General features: G+C 44.0%; 1 protein-coding gene across 2 annotated transcripts in view; it reads left to right on the top strand.

Moving 5' to 3' along the window:
• Positions 1–15,027, top strand: part of CLNS1A (chloride nucleotide-sensitive channel 1A) — a 32,580-nt gene extending 17,553 nt beyond the window's left edge. For both annotated transcript variants that reach the window (XM_070425682.1, XM_070425681.1), the window contains 3 exons: positions 2,867–3,040; positions 8,665–8,755; positions 14,260–15,027. In XM_070425682.1, coding sequence (XP_070281783.1) covers positions 2,867–3,040; positions 8,665–8,732 — 242 coding nt within the window. In that variant the 3' untranslated portion in view covers positions 8,733–8,755; positions 14,260–15,027. The remainder of the gene's footprint in view (positions 1–2,866; positions 3,041–8,664; positions 8,756–14,259) is intronic.
• Positions 15,028–23,325: the final 8,298 nt, after the last annotated feature.

Genomic DNA, 23,325 nt, shown 5'->3' with positions numbered 1-23,325 from the left:
ATTCTGTACATCAGGTTATTTATTCACTTGATTCTTAGATTCATTTGTTGATAGATGCATATTTGTTGTTCATAATTTGTATCTTTACCTTTTTCTTCTTCTTCCTCTTCTTAAAGGATACCTTTCAGCATTTCATATAATACTGGTTTGGCGGTGATGAACTCCTTTAGTTTTTCCTTATCTGTGAAGCTCTTTATCTGACCTTCAATTCTGAATGATAGCTTTGCTGGATAAAGTAATCTTGGTTGTAGGTTCTTGGTATTCAGCACTTTGAATATTTCTTGCCATTCCCTTCTGGCCTGCAAAGTTTCTGTTGAGAAATCAGCTGACAGTCGTATGGGTATTCCCTTGTAGGTAATTGAGCCTCTTTCTCTTGCTGCTTTTAAGATTTTCTCTTTGTCTTTTGCTCTTGGCATTTTAATGATGATGTGTCTTGGTGTGGTCCTCTTTGGATTCCTTTTGTTTGGGGTTCTCTGCGCTTCTTGGACCTGTAAGTCCATTTCTTTCTCCAGGTGGGGGAAGTTTTCTGCCATTATTTCTTGAAATAGGTTTTCAATATCTTGCTGTCTCTCATCTTCTGGGACTCCAATGACTCTGATATTAGTCCGCTTAAAGCTGTCCCAGAGGCTCCTTACACTATCTTCACACTTTCGGATTCTTTTTTCATTATGCTTTTCCAATTGGGTGTTTTTTGTCGAATCTTTGGTTTGATTCTTGCACTCCTCTGGTCTGCTATTGGGTATAATATTCTTTATTTCAGTCCGTGTATGCTTACTTTCTAATTTCTTTATCGTAGCATCGAGGGTCTCATTAGTTTTCGTGAGGCTCTGCACAAATTTATGGCAAGCCCTCAAAATTGCGATTCTTAGCTCCATATCCTCCATTTCTGTCATGTTTTTTTTGTCTCCGCATCTTTTATGCTTTCTTGGTGCACCCCCTTGTGGTCTCTGTGCGCAGTCTTGTTCTAGCCAAGCCTTAATTGTTGTAGTTAACACTAGAGGGATTTGACCACCAGGCCGACTGGTGGTGGAAATCAGCTGTGGGAAAACTTCAGTCCTCAGGGGAGGCGCTCGTCCAGCCCTTGCCTGAGGCGATCGGCAAATGGCTCTGAGCAGGGTTTGGGCGGGGCGGGCTCAACAGGGCGGGGGGGAGGGAGCAGCTATGGCCGCTCTCAGTCCGTCCCCAGGGGCTCTGCCTCTCTGTCCCAGCAATCGCTGCAAACCTCGGAGGGGCCGTAGCCAGACAGTCCCGCTTCTCCCGTTTGAGTCTGGGTCCCTAGAGACTCGCCCGGATCTGTAGCCCAGAGTCTGAGACTCGCTCCTGAGTGAAAACGACAATCGCGCCCTCAGCCGCCAGCCCGCTTTGCGCGCGCACCCTCACCACCGCACCGCCGTACCTTTAAATTTTCCACACTGCGCCTCCGCTGAGCGTCGGAATGCTGTTGTTTTTGCTTCTAGTTGAAGAGACTCTCCTCAGCCAGCCTTCCCGTGGTTCTGGTTGATGTCCGCTCCGACTTTTAGTTGTATTTTTGAAGTGGTTGTCCACGGCGGCAGTCTCCGGTGTTTACCTATGCCGCCATCTTCGATTCTCTCGATTGTTTGTCCTTTTAAGTGATATCCTAGCACATGGTAAAGATAATGTACTATGAGCATAAGGTGGAACCTTCTCCGCAAAGCCAGGTGACATGTTTTCCTCTCCAATGAGAAATGGGCTGCAAGGTCCTGTCTTCTCTGCCGCTGCCATCAACATGGCCGAAGGAGAGGGTAGGGCTGGGGCAAGTCCAGGGACCCCCCACACAGGAGTTACTATGGGGTCCCACTCAGGGGGGCGGCATTTTCTTTTATATAGAGGCCCGGTGCACGAAATTCATGCACAGGTGTGTGTGTGTGTGTGTGTGTGTGTGTGTGTGTCCCTCAGCCCAGCCTGCACCCTCTCCAATCTGGGATCCCTCACAATCCAGGACTGCTGGCTTGCCTGCCTACCTGATTGCCCCTAACCACTTCTGCCTGTCAGTCTGATTACCCCCTAACCACTCCCCTGCCAGCCTGATCAATGCCTAACTGCTCCCCTGCCAGCCCAATTGCCCCTAACTGCCCTCTCCTGCTGTCCTGGTTGCCCCTAACTATTCTCCCCTGCAAGCCTGGTCGCCCCTAACTGCCCTCCCCTGCCGGCCCGATTGCTCCTAACTGCCCTCCTCTGCCAGCCCAATTGCCCCTAACTGTTCTCCCCTGCAGGCCTGGTTCCCCCCAACTGCCCTCCCCTGGAGGCCTGAACACCCACAACTGCCTTCCCCTGCCAGCCATCTTGTGTCCACATGGGGGTGGCCATCTTGTGTGTTGGAGTGATATTTGCATATTACTCTTTTATTAGATAGGATATCTAAACATATCCTCATCTTAGCTAAGATTTTTTTGGATGCTTCTTTCTTAAAAATCCTTTTTGCATTTTTCAGAATTTCTATTTTTTTTAAAAGGAGCATCTATTTGAATAAGGAAAAAACCTTCAGTGCCAATTAATGGCAAATTAATTTGCACTCATCTATATATTTTCTACCTTTGAATAACATAAGACCATCTGGCCTCAGGAACACCCTCTTTTCCTTCTAGTCCCTGGACATTTGATTCTTTGGGAATTGCTGTTTCATGACTCACTATCTCTTGTAATCCCTTCTCATTCTAGATGGGCATTTTCTTGATCTCTCTTTTCCAACAGATGGCCTATATGTATGTGTTAAATGAATCTTGAAAAGTATTTTCCTGGAAGTCTTTTTTCACTGTGCCTTGTCTTCAGTAAATGCATTCATTATTGAGTATTTATTCTTCCCCTCATTGTGTTATAATAGCTAAAAAGTCTTTTATTTGTTTAGAACAAGGGCAAGGGGACATCCCTACATTTTACACCTATGAAGAAGGATTATCCCACTTAACGGCTGAAGGCCAGGCCACATTGGAGAGATTAGAAGGAATGCTTTCTCAGTCTGTGAGCAGCCAGTATAACATGGCTGGAGTCCGGACAGAAGATTCAATAAGAGATTATGAAGGTAAGTATCCTTCTTTCTCATCAGTGTGAACAGTTAGATATTCACTTAGGCAACAAGGTCACCTATGGAGAGACATATATAGGTTCTTTTTTTCTTTTAAGTATGTTTTTTTTCATTTTTTTTCATTTTTTATTGATTTCAGAGAGGAAGGGAGAGAGAGAGAATCATCAATGATGAGAATCATTGATTGGCTGCCTCCTGCATGCCCACAATCCAGGCATGTGTCCTTGGCCAGAATCGAACCATGGACTCTTTAGTCCGCAGGCCAACGTTTTATCCACTGAGCCAAACCAGCCAGGGCTTAAATATGTTTTTATTGATTTTTTTTTAGAGGAAGGGAGAGGGATAGAGAAATAGAAACATCCCTAATGGGAATCAAGCCTGCAACCTGGGCATATGCCCTGACTGGGAATTGAACTGGTGACCTCTTGGTTCAGGGTCAATGCACAACCACTGAGCTACACAGCCAGGCCATATATAGGTTCTTTTGGAAACGAAGAGAAATCTCAGAATTAACTTTATAGTGTAGGAAGCAAATGTAGAATTACATAGAATGGGAATACTCGTGTAAACTTTTTAATACTTTCTTTCCTAGCTACAAAAATAGTCTATATTCAGTCAAATTGAAAAAATTGGGGTGGGGGAGCCACAGGTAAAGGAGAAATGAAAAATCAAGTACAATTCTAATTGAAAACATCTATAAATTTTCTGTTGCATATCTTTCCAGTCTTTTTGTTTGTTTGCTTAATGTGTATATGTGTGTATGCATGCATTGATGCTGCCATCTTTATTTTTAAAATGAATTCCTACATGATGATATGCAAAATTAGTATAGTCAATTGATTTAAAGGCCAAGGCAGCATTTAAGAAACTTGGGTTCTCTTTCTGTGACCAACATCTGGGCCTTAAACAAGTGGCTTTAAAATGTTTATGTTTTAGTTATCTCATATTTATAAGCTTCTTTGTAAATATTTTTCCTATTATACAGTTCTCTTTCCTAAGTATCCTAATTAAATTAGATTCTTGAAATATTTTGATTCAGCCTTTACCATTTATTCCCTTATCCAATCCAATACTGAGTTCCATGGATTTTTCTTTTAAATGACTTTTAGATCTCCTTGTATTACTACTGTTATCTTCCAAACTTAAGCGCTTTTCTTCTCATGCTGGATTTACGTAGTACATATTTTGCCCCCACCATCCCTTCCTCCAGCTCACTGTGCCATATTAATCTGAGAACACTCTGTTACCCCTATCTAAAGATACCTCCTCTAGTGGTTGCCTGATGCTCACTCACCATATAAAGCTCAAACTTGTTATTCTGACTCTGAGGAGAAAACCCTGTTTTTGCCCTAAATATTTCTAGTCTTGTTCCTACTACCCTCAATAAAACATTTAGATGGTGTTCTTATGTGCCAGCCCCTGATTTAAGCACATGACAAATATTTACTCAGATAGTCCTTCCAAGAACCCTTTATGGCAGACCTGTTATGATCTCCATTTTACGCATGAAGAAACTCAGGCACAAAAAGGTCACATAACGTGCTTCATGCCAAATCCTATATAATAAAGAGCTAATATGTGAATTAGACTGGACGGTGGGACGACTTCCCGGAACAACCTTCCCTAATGACCTGTAGGTGGGGGGTGGGCCGTGGGGTTGTGAGGCAGCTGGGGCTACCCCCACTGATCGCCCTGCAGAGGGTGGCAGCAGCTTGGAGCTTGGGGCCGCGAGGGCCGAGCCCCTTGCACGAATTTTGTGCATCAGGCCTCTAGTAGCTAATAAGTGGTGAGAGGATTAGATGAGCTAATATGCAAAAATAATATACCAAGCACTGATATAAGCACTTCTTGTATCTTGCATGTGTTTAATATCCTATCTAATAAAGAGAGAATATGCTAATTGACCCTCACATTGTCGCAAAAGATGGTGCCCACAGCCAATAAGGAGGGAATATGCTAATCGGCTGCCACGCCCTTAAAGATGGCAGCACCTACAGCCAGTAAGGAGGGACTATGCTAATTGAATGCCCTGACCTCAAAGATGGTGGTGCCCACAGCCAACAAGGAGGGAATATGCTAATTGACTGCCATGCCCTAAAAGATGGCGGTGCCCAGTCCCCTCAGCCCCACCGGGGTGGCAGGCGGCCGCTCTGCGCGCCTGCCTCCAGAGTCCCCCAGTCCCCTCAGCACCCCAGCTGCCCAGGGCTGGCCCGAGGCGCAGGTAACCAGGGCTGGCCGAGGCTTGTGCTGCCAGCAGTGGCAGCAGCAGAGGTGTGATGAGGGCATCGCCTTCCCCTGATCGCCGGGTCGCCTCCCACCCCTGAGGGCTCCCAGACTGTGAGAGGGGGCAGGCCGGGCTGAGGGGCCCTCCCTCCCCTCCAGTGCATGAATTTTCATGCGCCAGGCCTCTAGTATGTTAATATTTTGTGTTGCTACAGAATTTTAATGCTTTTAATTTTTGGTGGCACGGAATATTAAAGTGTTACTATCTTTTTCTTTTATTGCAGTGGTTCTCAACCTTCCTAATGCCGCAACCCTTTAATACAGTTCCTCATGTTGTGGTGACCCCCCAACCATAAAATTATTTTTGTTGCTACTTCATAACTGTAATTTTGCTACTGTTATGAATCATAATGTAAATATATGATATGCAGGATGTATTTTCAGGGGTCATGACCCACAGGTTGAGAACCACTGTTTTATTGGTACATTTAAGTTTCTTTCATAATATTCTGATCAACATCTCTGTACACATAGCACATTGACCTAGGGATCTTGAAGTTCTGGGATATTTTAGTTTAGAAAATTTAGGCTGTGTTATTCCTTGAGTCTCCTCTCCATTTTAAGCATTGGCCAATAAATCTCTAATATAGGCTTTAGGGTGAGATGGCTCAGATGATTTCTAGTGCCCTTCCAAACTCTTAGCTGAAAGAATGCAAGATGTTACTTTTTTATTATAGTGACTGGAGAGTGCCCCTGACCATAGAAAAGCCTTTCATCATTGAAGGGTTTTTTTTTTTTTTTATTGTAAAATCCCTTATTTAATGCTTCATAACAAGTTGATTTTAAGATCTCAAACACTTTGCTAAAGTGAGATTTTTTGGAACTTTTATTTCTAAGTCTTATTAGCATATTGAGAGTTACCGTTACTTGTATATAAAACTTTAGCCTATACCCGTGGTTGGCATACCACGGCTCGCAAGCCACATGCGGCTCTTTGGCCCCTTGAGTGTGGCTCTTCCACAAAATTCCACGTGCGGGTGCACACGTACAGTGCGATTGAAACTTCGTGGCCCATGTGCAGAAGTCGGTATTTTGTGGAAGAGCCACACTCAAGGGGCCAAAGAGCCACATGTGGCTCGCGAGCCACGGTTTGCCTAGCCGCAGTTTGCCAACCACTGGATACCATTCCCCATCTTCTATACTCCTGAAGTTTTTAAATTTTTTTTTTTTTTTTTTAAATATATTTTATTGATTTTTTACAGAGAGGAAGGGAGAGAGATAGAGAGCCAGAAACATCGATGAGAGAGAAACATCGATCAGCTGCCTCCTGCACACCCCCCACTGGGGATGTGCCCGCAACCAAGGCACATGCCCCCGACCGGAATCGAACCCGGGACCCTCCAGTCCGCAGGCCGACGCTCTATCCACTGAGCCAAACCGGCTTCGGCTAAATTTTTTTTTATATATATTTATTGATTTTTTACAGAGAGGATGGGAGAGGGATAGAGAGTTACAAACATCGATGAGAGAGAAGCATCGATCAACTGCCTCCTGTACACCCCCCACCGGGGATGTGCCCGCAACCAAGGCACATGCCCTTGACTGGAATCGAACCTGGGACCCTTCAGTCCCCAGGCTGATGCTCTATCCAGTGAGCCAAACCAGCCAGGGCTAAACTCCTGAAGTTTATCACTCTTTTTGACATTTATTTATTTAGTCAATTTGACCTTATTTTAGAAAAATTTATTTGTAAAAATTTAAAATAAAAATTGTATATATTTAAGATATATAATATGTTTTGATATACATACATAGTGAAACGATTACTATATCAAACTAAATCCCATCTCCATGCATAGTTATCTTTTGGTGTCTAGGTTTGTGGTGGGAACACCTGAGATCTGTTTTAGTAATTTCAGTCTTTTTGCTATTTAAGCATATGTACTATCTACCAGTGACATTTCAATGCTTTGTGTGCTTATGTTAAATGTTTTGTTTCTTAGCTACTGTGCCAGGTATAGAGAATATGGCAGTGCCCAAGAGAGATGAAGTTATTATCTTCGTATCAATTTTAGAAGAGAGAAAAATAAAATTATTGGGCAGTTACAGTTTATTGTGGTATAGCATTAAGATACAGGGGAAGCTTGAATAGCTGTGGAATCAGAGGCTGGGACCCTTCATCCAGCCTGGATAGTCAGGGAGAGAATCAAACTTCATGGAATAAGTTACATCTAAACCATGATCTAGAAGATGAATAAAAATGACCCTGGTGAAGAGGGATGGCACACAGGTTGGGGAGAGAGGCAGGTAAAAGGGTCATCCGTGTGCTCACTGAGAACTGAAAGTAGTTCATTATGTCTGCAACTCTGAGAGTGAAGGGGTAGTTATAGCAACAGATAAGTGAGGAACTTGAAGCTCTGTTAAAGAGTTTCAACCTTATGCTTAGGTCTGTGTGGGAAGCCATGGAAAATTTTTAGTTTGATTAGTGTTTCTCTGGCTATGTTATGGAAAATTAGTTGCAGAGGGAAATACTGGAGGAAAGAAGAGAAACCCTGTTAAGTAACTTAAGTCTTTAGTTAGATGAGAGGTAGTGGCTCAAATTAGGTAGTAGCACAGAATGTCAAAAAAACTTAACAGATTTGGGAGATATTCAAAAGATAGAATCAACAGAAGTAAGAGATGTGATGGGAGTTTCTGAATTGGGCACGTAAGAGGTATCCTTTAACAAGACAGGAAAGAAGCATTTTCTGTGTGGAAAGGTGATGAGTTAATTTAGATATATGTTACATTTTTGTGCCCTGCTGATGTCCAGATGGTGCAGTGCCAGGGGGCAGCAGGCAGAAGCCATATTGTTGTGGGCTGGAGAGTTGGGTAAATGGAAGCTGAGTTGAGGAAGTGGAGGCAGTAGGTGTGGACAGCTCTTTCCAGAGGGCTTTTCTTTACTTGTCCTAACCTCCTCTCCCTTTAAAAAAATGAGATGAGATAAATAGGAAAAGCGAGAACCTTGCTTTACTTTGTCTTGTCTCTTGAATTACGTCAAAGCTCTGTGAGGATAGGACTTTATACTTAAAAAAAAAAAAGTTGTACAGAAATTTCTAGCACAGTTCTGTGAAGAGTGAACAATTGTAACTGTTTGGAAATTCCTGTTATGTTAGTGTTGAGACTGAGAATTTACAAAGTAAATGTTAAGTGTTTAGACTCATTTTACTTTAGCCTAAATCCACAGGTGGCATTTTTCTTTCTCAATGTGTTTCTTTATACTCGAATTTTCAAAATAGAAATAGCAACTCTTACCAACAGAGGGCACTAGCTTCCTTCTGGTCAAAGTAGAAGCTGAATCTTTTCCTGATTAAAGTGCTCTGTAGACTTTGTTCAGCGGTCAATTTCTTCTTCTTCAGATGGGATGGAGGTAGACACTACACCCACGGTTGCTGGACAGTTTGAGGATGCAGATGTTGATCACTGAAAATGATTTTATGTTGCTTTGGGGTAAGTAGTTTATTTTTCCCTTGTCACTGAACATGAAAATCCTGCCTAATAATTAATTTTTATTTTCATAATTCAGGAGGATTGTATAAAATGAACAGTTTGGAAAAAAGTAATCCATTTCTGACATTATTGAAAATTATGTGTGTGGTGTTTTCTCTAAGAAATCAAGGTCTGCAAGCAGGTGATGTTCAGGTTGATTAACATTTACTGAGCATTTAACACATGCCAAGCACTGAGAGTATATGGAAGATTAAGACACACCCATCTTCAGTGAACTGAGGAGAATGATATTAGCCCTTTATTCAGAAATAGAGCGCTCCCTGGCTGGCTCAGGTGGGAGCTGCAAAGCCTGAGATCATGTCCTGGTCTGCTCTTGAGTCACCTTTCCCCATTTGTGACTTGAAACCTTAACATTTTCATCAGAAAATACAAGCAGAGATTTGCTGCAACTCACTGCTATTCAAATCAGGAAGGAAGTAGGAGCAATTTCAAACTTAGTTAAGCCTCTACTCATAATCTTGTGTTGGCTTCTCTACTTCTAAAAATAATGGCAGACCAAGGTCCTGGGCACCTGACTGTTCAAGGTTGATTTGCCAAACCATAACAAGTCCACATACAGTTGTCCAAAAGTTACCATTTTCCAAATTGTTTCATACCTGCTTTTCCTGACTAGTACAAGAGCTCACTGCCGATTTTCTCCCCTCTGATCTTCTCATGAGCTTTGTATTTTGTTCCTTTTTTTCTACATGTTACTCTGAGAAATCAGTTATCCTTTGCCAGCTTAAACATCGCAACTGAATGTTAGATAATAACTAATCCTCTTTATGCCATAAGCGTCTATAGACGCAAACTTTGCATATCAACTCTGGTTGACCAATTTTAAAATCAGGCATGTTAGTGACATCTCTGGGTTTGTAAAGAAAATTCTGATAACTTAAATTTGTATATATTCCAGTGCATATGGAAGAAATTCCAATATCGACATATAGGGCCGCACTCAGACGCACGAGAGATAAACACTGCGACACTTGAGATTTTTTTTGTTCATTGTGACACTTGAGATTTGTTTGTGTTATTGTGAATTTCACGCCTAAAATGCTAAACATGGTGTGCATTCTTCATTATTTTTTTTACAGATTTTGTCTTTGGAGTATCAACAAAATTTACTACTTTTGAGGCTTTTTGTGTTGACTGTTTATTTTTATTTCGCACTCGCTTTTGTTGATATTTCCGTAGAATTGAAAATTGTCATGATTTTATTATTGAATTTATCGTTGTAATATATTATACTAGAGGCCCGGTGCACAAAAATTTGTGCACTGGGCGGGGGGCGGGGAGGGGGGGTCCCCCAGCCCCGCCTGTGCCCTCTCGCAGTCTGGGACCCCTCGGGACATAACGACCTGCTGGCTTAGGCCTGCTCCCGGGTGGCAGAGGGCAGGCCCAATCCCTAAGTGCAGCCCCTGGTCAGGCTCAGAGCAGGGCCGATTGGGGAGTTGGGGTGCCGCCCTGTCATGCACAGAGCAGGGCGCATCGGGAGGTTGCGATGCCACCCTCAGTCATGCTCAGGGTAGAGCTGATTGGGGGGTTGGGGCACCGCCCCCTGTCACACTCAAGGCAGGGTCGATGGGGAGGTTGCGGTGCCACCCCCTGTCACGCACAGAGCAGGGCCCATCAGGGAGTTGGGGCGCTGCCCCCTGTCACTCACAGAGCAGGGCCCATCAGGGGGGTTGGGGCTCCGTACCCTGTCACACACAGAGCAGGGTCAATCAGGGGGTTGGGGAGCTCCCCCCTGTCATGCACAGAGCAGGGCCCATCAGGGGGGTTGGGGCTCCGTACCCTGTCACTCACAGAGCAGGGCCAATCAGGGGGTTGGGTAGCTCCCCGCTGTCATGCACAGAGCAGGGCCAATCAGGGGGTTGAGGAGCTCCCGCCTGTCACTCAGAGTAGGGCCGATAGGGGAGCTGGGGCACCGCCCCCTGTCACACACAGAGCAGGGTGGATCAGGGGGTTGGGGCGCTGCACCCTGTCACACTCAGGGCAGGGCCAGTGGGGAGGTTATGGCTCTACACTGTCACACACAGAGCAAAGCCCATGGAGGGGAGTTGGGCGCCACCCTCTATCACCCACAGAGCAGGGCCAATCAGGGGGTTGGGGCGCCGCCACTGTCACACTCAGGGCAGGGCCGATGGAGAGGTTATGGCTCTACCCTGTCACACACAGAGCAGGGCCCATGGGGGTGGGGGGGCGTTGGGGCGCCGCACCCTGTCACACACAGAGCAGGGCCCATGGGGGTGGGGGGGGCGTTGGGGCGCCGCACCCTGTCACACACAGAGCAGGGCCGATCAGGGGTTGGTGCGCCGCACCCTGTCAAACACAGAGCCGCAGGGCAATCAGGGGATTGGGGAGCTCCCCCTATCAGGCACAGAGCAGGGCTGATGAGGGGGTTGGGGCGCCTACCCCTGTCAGGAACAGAACAGGGCAGATAGAGAGGTTGTGGCCCCGCCCCCTGTCACACACAGAGCTGCAGGGCGATCAGGGGATTGGGGAGCTCCCCCCTATCAGGCACAGAGCAGGGCTGATCAGGGGGTTTGGGCACTGCCCCCTGTCACGCTGATCCCGGTGCTGGGAGCCTCGCTGCTCCACTGATCCCGGTGCCGGGAGGCATATTACCCTTTTACTATATAGAATAGAGGCCTGGTGCATGGGTAGGGGCTGGCTGGTTTGCCCTGAAGGGTGTCCTGGATCAGGGTGGGGGTCCCCACTGGGGTGCCTGGCCAGTCTGGGTGAGGGGCTGAGGGCTGTTTTCCGGAATCGGGTGACTGAAGCTCCCAACTGCTCCTTTTTTTCTTTTCTTTTTTTTTTTAATTCTGGGCCAGCTTTAGCTCTGAGGCCTTGCTGCTGAAAACATCGATACAATGTTATGGCCAGCTAGCTGAACCTGGCTGACTGACAGCCGGTTTCTGTGGTTTTGTTTAGCTTCTTATTTGCAACATAGTACATAGTTGCTTAGAGTTGCCCCTGAGAGGCCGGCAGCGGCAGGTGGGGAACGTTGGAGTCCGCAGTCACTGGAGCAAGCAAGCCTCCCTGCTCGCTTCAGTGCATGGCTGCCGGCCGCCATCTTGGCTGACAGTTAATTTGCATAAGGATATGCTGATTAGCCAATGGGAAGGGTAGCGGTCGTACACCAATTACCATGTTTCTCTTTTATTAGTGTAGATTGTGCAAATAAAATTCAATCCTCATAAATGGCATCAGATGAAGAAATAATCGAACCAAGCACCTCATAAGAAGAAGATGACATCCTTTATTCAACTCAAGAGTCAGATGATTTTTTTAAAATTAAATTCAAAATATCGTGTGTGGGGATGTTTCCGTTTTAGACGCGTGGCAGTTGATAGGTTAAAGGTTGTGTAACTATTTCATATCATACAGAGCCAAGACTAATAATCCTAGCAGCCCTTCCTTATAAGCTCTAAGACAGGGGTCCTCAAACTTTTTTTTTTTTTTTTAAATATATTTTATTGATTTTTTACAGAGAGGAAGGGAGAGAGATAGAGAGTTAGAAACATCGATGAGAGAGAAACATTGATCAGCTGCCTCCTGCACATCTCCTACTGGGGATGTGCCCGCAACCCAGGTACATGCCCTTGACCGGAATCGAACCTGGGACCTTTCAGTCCGCAGGTCGACGCTCTATCCACTGAGCCAAACCGGTGTTGGCGTCAAACTTTTTAAACAGGGGACCAGTTCATTGTCCCTCAGACCGTTGGAGGGCCGGACTATAGTTTAAAAAAAAACTATGAACAAATTCCTATGCACACTGCACATATCTTATTTTGAAGTAAAAAAACAAAACAGGAACAAATACAATATTTGTATTTGCATGTGGCCCACAGGCCATAGTTTGAGGACCCCTGCTCTAAGATTTTCATATTAAGTTACTATCCCTCTTCTCTATAGTATCCTGCCTCTGATCTGATAGCATTTTCTTGAATACTAGCTTTCTTCTAATCTTTGAAATGCTACTTAAGTCCAGGTCTTTATTTTATTAAAGCAGGTAGTAATAGCATGGCAAGATTTATATATTTTGACTTGACTTTTCTACTATTGTCAGGCATCTAATTAGGTTGTGAGAGCCATTATCCAAGTTCCATTTACCTTCCAAATTATTGCCGTTATGAATATAACATTGCTTCTTTTTTAAAAAATATATATTTTTATTGATTTCAGAGAGGAAGGGAGAGGGATAGAGAGATAGAAACATCAATGATGAGAGAGAATCATTGATTGCCTGCCTCCTGCATGCCCCCAACTGGGGATCAAGCCCGCAACCTGGGCATGTGTCCTTGACCAGAATCGAACCTGGGACCCTTCAGTCCACAGGCTGATGCTCCATCCACTGAGCCAAACCAGCCAGGGCATAACATTGCTTCTTATACTCACCATGTTTTCATCTCAGGTGCTGCCAGGTGAACTATCAGAAAATATTCTCTTAGAGTCCTTCTCCTTTTTTAAGTACTCAATTTTTATTTCTGCAACATTTACTTCTGTCATTGGTAGCCATACAGTCTAAAATTAGCAATGTCTCCTCTACTGTTAACTAAAAAATTATATTCGTATTGCTGGAGCTCTGTTAACTTTAATTTTCATATCTCATAGTTTCAGATGCCGTCACTTCAGCATTTTATTTCATGGGAACTCTTTTGGTACAAACTTAATTCTTCCCTTTTGTCTTACATTTATCATGTTCTTTATAGCATGTTGGTTTTTTAGTTCAGTGATACTTTTTATATCTCTTATTGAAAATGGAAAACAGATTTTTTTGATTTGGCTTTCACATATTTCTTCCTGAAAAGTAGACTAAATAGAGAACAGCAACCACTCTATTAATTATGAGAAACTCATTTGGTCTGTCACTAATGGTTGCACAAATGGGATGTCATTGCAGTTCCCAGGAGAGAATTTGTAGGACACTCTGTAATGTAATTTTATGGTGAAATAACCATAAAATAGCCACCAACTTCTAATGAGGTGATTTGTTTTCTATTCATTTTATGCTACAGCTGGAGCTGAGAGATATTTTATTCATCAGGTTTATGCAAGTTCTTCATGTGGATAATTGACCTGAATTTCAAACAATGCCTGTATATTTTTAATCACTTAAAATTGTGTTTGCCTTTAAGGAATGAGCAAGGATTAATTAGAGTGTTTATGAAACAATTAAAATTTTCAAGTTAGTGGAACCTCGGACCTCTCAACACATGAGATGGGGTGAAGGGGAAGACACATGAATGGTGGAATCTCAACCCTACCACATACTGGCTCTGTGTCTTTGGACAAGGCATATAACTTCTCTAATCCTCAGATTCCTCATCTGAAAAAAGGGGGTGATGGCATGTAGCAATGACTGAGATGTATATCTAAGTCTGGTGGCACTCTTGACTAGGTGTTCAATAAATAACAGCTGTTATTATTACAAACACTGTAAACCTTTTGTTTTTCAGATTCTGCTCATAACTGTAGGAGAGAACTTGGTGCCTTTTCCTCTGTGGAGTGGGTGTTGATGAAAATATTTTTCCTTCTCCAAAACTTCCTGAACCAGTTCTTTCTTGAGACAGACTGTATGAGACAACAAGTTGTCACCAGCAGAAGAAACTATGACCTTTATTAACCAAGGTGAATTTACTTAACCAAGAGGGTATTTGTAGTTTATCTTTTATCCCCAAACTTTCTGTGTCTAGGTACCTTCTGAGTAGGCCTATAATTCCTGCCTTCAGTGTATGTATCTTCCGTAACCTAGCAGGGGTATGTGGTGAAAATGCACGGCACTTAGGTGTTGGTAGACGGGATGGAAGAGAGGCTGAATCTAAGATAGACCCCTTTAGGGCCTAAGGACACTCTTACCCTTAAAAAAAAAGACAAAGATCTCAGATGAATCTGGCCTCTGCTCATTCTCCACAGGGGTAAGGATCTTTTTACTATGGGGACCCAGATTAATTCATTCAGGCATCTCTAGGGAGCCTTTTTGAAACATCCCAGCCACACATACTAACACAAGTGCTGCTCCTGACTAGCTTTTGCTCCTTTCACCATGTTTCACCAGTCTGTTCTATTATAGCTTCTTTGGTTATGTTACATCTTTTCATTTGTAGCCTCTTCATTCAGTTTCTGTAGCAGAACACATGAAATTGGGATGAAGTCCTCAAAGTACTCCATGATAATTGTTTTGTCTTTGTAATAGCTTAACAAATAAATCTAGGTTTTCTATGTTATTGTACTCTCATTCTTGACTAAAACCATTAATGGGAAATGTTTTGTGTTTTTTTTAAGTAATGTTGGCAAAAATGAGAATCTTGTTGGTCTTATTTTTGTTTGACTTCTGAGAATATGAACATGAAATGAGTAAGGAAGTGTGTCATTAAAGCTTCTGGCAGATATTTATTTATTTTTATCTTTAAATTCTGATATTTAGTAGGGCAAGGATTTAACACATTTTAAGGAATTTCTGCTTCTTCCACTTGATTTGGAGTAATTTCTTCTAGCATACTTATCCACTCAGTTTGTATTTACAGATTTATACTTGAACTTCAATACCATTATTTGACTTTAAAAGTAAGGTTAGAAAAGCTATTCGGAATCACTTGGCTTATTAATGACTAAACTTTGTCACCACTAAGCCCGGTTTTATTTTCAACACTTTCCCTTGGTTTCCCTCATCCTTCATGGTAGACTGAAAAGAAAGTAATTTTTCTTTTTCTGACCCTCTCAGAAATACCAAATTTGTTACAATAGGCAAATGAAAGGGCCACTCGGAATGGACACTGAAATGTACGGAGACCTTCGTACCAACTACTGTCCTGAGTTCTCTACATATGTTATGCATATACTATTCATAACTACATACGAGGAAGAGATGTTTTTATTGCTCTACTTTAGAGATGAGGAAATGGTTTAATTGAAAGGCAAAGTAACGCTTAGTATCATAGAGAGAGTGAACTAGGATTTTTAAGCCTTACCATCTACCAGGAGCTGAAAGGAAACACAGACTGCTATAAATCTCAGCAGCACTCATTCTGTCCTAGACATTTACCCATTTCAGTAAGCAGTCAGGGTATTCTTATGCATGGGTTGATTTTAGAAATTCTATTTGGGTACCATTTTGTTTGTTTGTTTGTTTGTTTGTTTATTTATTTATTCATTCATTCATTCATTCATTCAATAAAAGAACATTTATTTAGAAAGTCACAGAGGTAGAAGTGAGCCGTAGAAGAAAGGGGCCCAAGAAACAAAAGTTACAGAGACAAAAGAAGGCCCTTGAAGTTTAGGAGGAAGAGGCCAGGGAAACTGACGTTGAAGAAGGGGGTGGGGAAAGATGCTGATGTGTTCTAGAGAGAGAGCCACCCTTTAATCCCCCCACCCCTTTTTTAAAAATATGTTTTTATTGATTTTAGAGAGGAAGGGAGAGGGGGAGAGAGAGAGAAACATCAATGATGAGGGAATCACTGATCGCCTGCCTCTTGCACACCCCACACTGGGGATCAAGTCCACAACCCAGGCATATGCCCTTACCGGGAATTGAACCATGACATTCTGGTTCATAGGTCACCACTCAGCCACTGAGGCATGCCAGCAGGGCTTGAGTTCCTTTTTAAAGTCATACTTACAGACTTGTAATCCTAACTTTTAGTGAAATATAAAGTTCTCTGATAACATGCCAACAAAATGTCAAGAAGATTCTGCGCATTGTGTTTCCTATAGGCACTGCTGTGCTCGGCCTGGTATTGTGGATAATATACTCAACTAAGATGTAGGAGGTCAAGCATCTCCTGGCGGGGCAGACAAGATGCAAAGAGTCACCTGTCACATTCTGTAATACCAGTCAGTTGCAACCACGGGAGAAAATAGGAGAAGGAGGGAGAAAGAGATTAGGTCAGACTTCTAAAAAGTGAAATTCATAATTATCAGCAAGCCAACATTTCTTGATTCTATTTGAGTTTAATGTTAGGGTTGCTAGAATTGTTTCATTTCTTGATATAGAACAAATTTAAAGAAAGGCATAGACATTTTCTGCCCATATGTGAGCCATCTAAAATATCCCTAATAGCTAGGATTAGCGGTCATCTCCTAGATTCTGTCGTTTTTAACATATATTCATTAAGATATGATGCCAGCAGGTTTCCTCCTCTCTCTTTGTAGGTTATGCATTTTGAGATCTTGTTAGGATCTTTACTAATATTAGTAAAGAGATTATGCACAGGTTATCTTAATATATAGTCCTTTACTTTTAGAAAAGGACACGTGTGATTACTCATTGCTCAGAAAGAGATTTGCATTTGTTTTACCTGCAGGATTTCAGATAGTAGCACTACTGTATAGCTAACTCATGCAAATCCCATTTTATAAGTGTTTCTAGAATGGCTGAATCTACATCTGCTATCCATCTGTGGCTAATATATAGTAATTGAATTCTAAGCAAATCTCTTATGAAGGTTCTAATAGAATTATTGCCATCCCTTGCCAAAGAAGCTGAAACAAACATTTTTGGTAGCATCTCACACTGTCTGCTTATAGATACAGTAGGGTCCCAGTGCACGAATTTGTGCACCTTGAAAGGAACTGTGGGCTGCGAGGCCGCAGTGGGCACAGGGGCGGGTCTCAGTCCATCCTCAGCGCCCCCGCCCGGCCCCTCCTGCAGCCGTCCCCAGTCCCCTGTCTGTCGGCAGCCCCGCTCCCACCACTCCCACGCACTGATGGCACAGGCCCCGCTCACGCCCACTGACAGCACAGAGCAATTGGGACCAGTGCCAGCAATGGGTGCAAACGGGGCTTGTGCCAGCAGTGGATTCGAGTGGTGGCTCTGGCACCAGCAGCAGGTGTGAGCAGGGCCATCTTGGCAGCAGGAGCAAGAGGTGGCTGCACAGCAGGTGTGAGCGCCGGGTAGGACTACAGGGCACAGGAGCAAAGAATTTTCAGTAACCACCAGAGGCTCACCCCGATGACATGAACCAGCACCCTGCTTTGGTCTGGCACCCCCACTCACCTGCTCCACTATCCCTCTGCAGCTGACGCCTGCCATGTTCCACACTCTGCCACCTGCTGCTGTTGCCTGCCATGGTCCGTGCACACCCCCTGGTGGTTAGCACACGTCATAGCGACCGGTTCGGTTGTTTCGTTGTTCAGTCTATTTGCATATTGGGGTTTTATATATATATACATAAATAAATCCAATATGTAACATCAGGTAGTTCATAGTTTCAGATGGGAAATCAGAAAGCCTTTTAGGAGTACAGTGGACCTAATTTTTTATTTGTTTTTAACATAATTTTAAGATAAAAAAGAGAAATGGAACCTGGGGATAAGAAGTCTAAATAAAAGTGAATACAAGTTAACTAATTCTTAGGATTTCCTTTTTTTTATTTTAAAGATTGTATGAATCACTAATATACACAGAACAACGGTGCCTAGAAAATGGCCCAATAAATGTTAATTATTACCAGTAGTGGTAATTCTTTTTATAACTAAAAGGAGAAGCTTAAAATGTAACATTAACTCATCTCTAAGAAACCTGAAATATAAAAATCCACTGAGCAATTCAAATATATGTGGTGAAATCTGAATTTTTCTCACAGGACCTCAGGACTTCACTGCATGTCTCTACTGCTCTACAAACAGGCCTGATGTAGCTGAGCATCTAGTTTCTAGGCAAGCCACAGGTTAGAAAAGGAGAAAGGAATGTTTGTGTCCGGCATAGCAATAGCAGCAGTAAATAGCTGATAGAATTATGACGGAAAGCAAATATATGTATTACAAAAAAATACAACAGTCTAAGCCAGCCGTGGGCAAACTACGGCCCGCGGGCCGGATCCTGCCCGGTTGAAATGAATAAAACTAAAAAAAAAAAGACCGTACCCTTTTATGTAATGATGCTTACTTTGAATTTATAGTAGTTCACACAAACACTTCATCCATGCTTTTGTTCCAGCTCTCCGGTCTAGTTTAAGAACCCATTGTGGCCCTCGAGTCAAAAAGTTTGCCCACCCCTCGTTTAAGCCTTTATAGCTGCATGGTGCAAATTTGAGGATAGTGCAGCAATTTATGTTCATAAAAGTATGACCAAAATTATGAGCCCAAGTTCTGGTTGTAATTGGGCAAATATAAGCAGAAAAAATTTATTCGAAGCCTATCTGGTAGCTCACAAATGGATAACAGCTAGGAGTGGTTTACATAAGATGTTTGATTACTCTGTTGCTGTTAGACTGATTTCTTAATTGCCTCCATGTCTTTGAGTCACCACAGAGTCCTGGTTGGCACTGTGTGTGTTGCCAGGGACAGAAGATGAGTGTCTGGCCCCATCAGCTTCTGTAGTGGGAGGGCATTGCCCCTGCCCAGATTCTTACAATGGAAGATTAACCCAAATAGAAGGATGCTTGGATGCTGGCTTGCAAAAAGTTTATAGCTATCTACTGCAACCCCAAGTTTTTAAAAAGAACTTCAATAAATTGGAATTGTATATAGTAAAAGTAAAGAAAGCTTGTTTTTTTTGTTAATCATCACCTGAGGGTATTTTTTTTCATTGATTTTTAGAGTGGGAGGGTGGGGAAGAGACAGTGATGTGAGACACACATCGATTGGTTGCCTCCCGCATGCGCCCCAACTGAGGCCAGGGATGGCGCCTGCAACTGAGGTACATGCTTTTGACCGGAATCTAACCCATGACCCTTCAGTCCATGGGTTGATGGACGCTCTTACCATTGAGCCAAACCGGCTAGGGCAAGAAAGGTTTTTATGAAAACTGAGGGACACATTATTTGTCAAAAATACACATGTTCTGTGATCTAGAACTGGTTCTCAACCTGTGGGTCGCGACCCCTTTGGCAGTCGAACGACCCTTTCACAGGGGTCGCCTAAGACCATCCTGCTTATCAGATATTTACATTACGATTCATAACAGTAGCAACATTATAGTTATGAAGTAGCAACGAAAATAATTTTATGGTTGGGTCACAACATGAGGAACTATATTTAAAGGGCCAGAAGGTTGAGAACCACTGATCTAGAAAATCCACTTAAAGGAATTTATCCTACACATAGTTTGCACATTAGTAAAGGTTATATATGCAAGGATATTAATTGCAATTTTATTTGTAAAAGTAAGACTGAAAACAACCTCATTGTTTATAATTAGGTATGGGTCAATTTACAGTACAGTTTAAGGGTTGAAAAATTATCCTTAAAAGGAGTTAGGTAGTACTTATGTATTGATACTGAATAAGCTCCAAGATATATTAAATGGAAAAGATCAAGATGCAAAGATATTTTATATAGAAGACATGGGGCCAGCTGGCATCATGGTTGTGAATACATGAGATACCTCTGGAAGGACATAAGAAAGTGGTTATAGTTATTTCTGGTAGAAATAGGAGATGGAGAGGAGGGGGAATTTGGAAACGAGCAGATATGAATAGAAGTTAAGGCCATATGAAGATGGAAGAGTAGTAATGGATCTACAAGCCAAGGAATTCCTGAGGCTACCAGAAGCTAAGAGAGAAGCCTGGAATAGGTGTAGGACCTTTAGAGGGGATGTGGGCCTGCTAACACCTTTGTCTTGGGCTTCTGGCCTCAAGAACTATGAGACAGTATTAAATTATTTTCTTCTAAACCACCAGCTTGTGGCACTTTGTTATGGCTGCATTTGAAAACAAATACACCCCGCCCCCCCCCCCCCCCCCCCCCCACACACACAGTCTTTTTTTTTTTCTTCTTTTTTTTAAACTGAGGGATAGGAAATGGGGATGTATATATATTCTTTTTTTTAAAAAATGTTTTTATTGGTTTTTAGAGCGTAAGAGAGAGAGAAAAACATTTATAGGCTGCTTCCTTCACACCCCCTATTGGGGATAGAGCCCACAACCCGAGCACATGCCCTGATCGGGAATTGAACTGGCGAGCTCTTGGTGCATGGGTCAACACTCAGCCACTAAACCGGACTGGCTGGGCTGTTCTGAAATTTTTTTGGCATATTAAATTAAACACATGTCCATATATTCGCGTGCAGTGAGGAAATAAGATTATACAAATACAACTGAAGCTTCTTTTGTATTCCCCCAATCCCAGTCCCTCTTCAGAGGTCACCACCACTATTCCAAATTTGGTATTATTATAACTCTATTTTTGCCACATATGTATGTATGTATCCTATTAATACTGTACATGATTGGGTTCCATATTTTTAAATTTTTATTGGTTGAATCCTTCTGTTGCTTTTACTGTGTAACACTTTGAGAGTTTTATCCAAGTTGATATAGGCAGCTGTATAGCACAGTTCGTCCATCCTCTTGATGGGCATTTAAGGTTCATTATTCATTAAAGTAATGCTGCATTGAATATTCATTGCATGTCTTATGCACATGTGTGTGTTTCTCTATCACATTAGCTTACATTCTTCTCATTATGCCTACCATAGTGCATTTCCCATAGGACCCACAAACATTTATTTCTGCTAATCCCAGAAACAAAAAATACTTGTGTAAATCTTAAACTTGGTTAGATTTTGCTCAACTGTTCTCTGAAAAGAATGTGGTGATTTACACTTCCACAATCTGCCCTTGTACTATATTCTGGTTACTAATCTCCTACTCTGTGACCTGTTTATCATTCATTTCGTGATCCCCAAGCTCAATTGTCTTCAAGAGGAGAGACTTATTCATAAACTGTTAACATGTACACACACATTATATATACAAATATATATATACTAGAGGCCCGGTGCACAAAAATTTGTGCACTCGGGGGGGGGGGGGGAAAGGGGGGGTCCCTCAGCCCGGCCTGTGCCCTCTCGCAGTCTGGGACCCCTCGGGAGATAACGACCTGCTGGCTTAGGCCTGCTCCTGGGTGGCAGAGGGCAGGCCCAATCCCTAGGTGCAGCCCCTGGTCGGGCTCAGAGCAGGGCCGATTGGGGAGTTGGGGCGCCGCCCCCTGTCATGCACAGAGCAGGGCGGATTGGGAGGTTGTGATGCCACCCTCAGTCATGCTCAGGGTAGGGCTGATTGGGGGGTTGGGGCACCGCCCCCTGTCACACTCAAGGCAGGGTCAATGGGGAGGTTGCGGCACCACCCCCTGTGATGCACAGAGCAGGGCCAATCAGGGGGTTGGGGCGCTGCCCCCTGTCACTCACAGAGCAGGGCCAATCAGGGGGTTGGGGCACTGCGCCCCCCCCCCCCCCCCCCCCCGTCATGCACAGAGCAGGGCCCATCAGAGGGTTTCGGAGCTCCCCCCTCTCACGCACAGAGCAGGGCCCATCAGGGGGTTGGGGAGCTCCCCCGTCACGCACAGAGTAGGGCCGATAGGGGAGTTAGGGCACCGCCCCCTGTCACACACAGAGCAGGGTGGATCAGGGGGTTGGGGCGCCACCACTGTCACACTCAGGGCAGGGCCGATGGGGAGGTTATGGCTCTACCCCGTCACAGACAGAGCAGGGCCCGTGGGGGGGGGGGGGGGAGGGGTTGGGGCGCCACCCCCTGTCACACACAGAGCTGCAGGGCGATCAGGGGGTTTGGGCGCTGCACCCTGTCACGCTGATCTGGTGCCAGGAGACCTCTTGGCTCCGCTGATCCCGGTGCTGGGAGGCATATTACCCTTTTACTATATAGGATAGAGGCCTGGGGGCCGGCTGGTTTGCCCTGAAGGGTGTCCTGGATCAGGGCGGGGGTCCCCACTGGGGTGCCTGGCCAGCCTGGATGAGGAGATGATGGCTGTTTGCAGCTGGTCACACACCCTTCAGGGTGGGGGTCCCCACTGGGGTGCCTGGCCAGTCTGGGTGAGGGGCTGAGGGCTGCTTTCAGGCTGACTGAAGCTCCCAACCGCTCCTTTTTTTTTTTTTTTCTTCTGGGCCAGCTTTAGCTCTGGCTCTAGCTCTGAGGCTTCCGCTGCTGGTTTGTTTCGGTTCTATAATCGAAACAATGTATAACTTCAGCTCTGAGATCCCAGCCGGCTATATTTGTTAGAATGTTTCAAACTGCCAGCTCAGAGTCCGGCAAGTCAGGCGGGGAACGTTGGAGTCTGCAGTCCCTGGAGCAAGCAAGCCTCCTGTTTGCTTCCAGCTGCCTGGCTGCCGGCCGCCATCTTGGCTGACAGTTAATTTGCATAAGGATACGCTGATTAGCCAATGGGAAGGGTAGCGGTCGTACGCCAATTACCATGTTTCTCTTTTATTAGTGTAGAGATTTTTTTAATTTTAGAGAGAGGGAAGGAGAGGGGGAGAGAAAGAAACATTGACTGGTTGCCTCTTGACTGCACCCTGACTGGGACTAAACCTGCAACCAGGGCATGTGCCCCGACTGGGAATCGAACCAAACATGAGACCCCTTGGTGCACGGATGACACTAAACCAACTAAGCCACACCGGCCAGGGCAACATGCACATTTCTGTTAACTGGTCTCTAAGTTATGGAATTAACATTTGGGCATTTGAAATTTGCTTGCTTTTCAATCTTTTCTGAGGTGATTTTGCAGTTTGAGATTGTCACCTTTGATGGTAAAAGAATGGCTCAGAGGCTAGAGTAATCGTGGAC

The sequence above is a fragment of the Myotis yumanensis genome, unplaced genomic scaffold (genome assembly GCF_028538775.1).
Source record: "Myotis yumanensis isolate MYYU_CA2020_CCGP unplaced genomic scaffold, mMyoYum1.0.hap1 SCAF_10, whole genome shotgun sequence".
NCBI classification, from domain to species: Eukaryota; Metazoa; Chordata; class Mammalia; order Chiroptera; family Vespertilionidae; genus Myotis; species Myotis yumanensis.
This window is presented reverse-complemented; position numbering and strand designations above follow the sequence as displayed.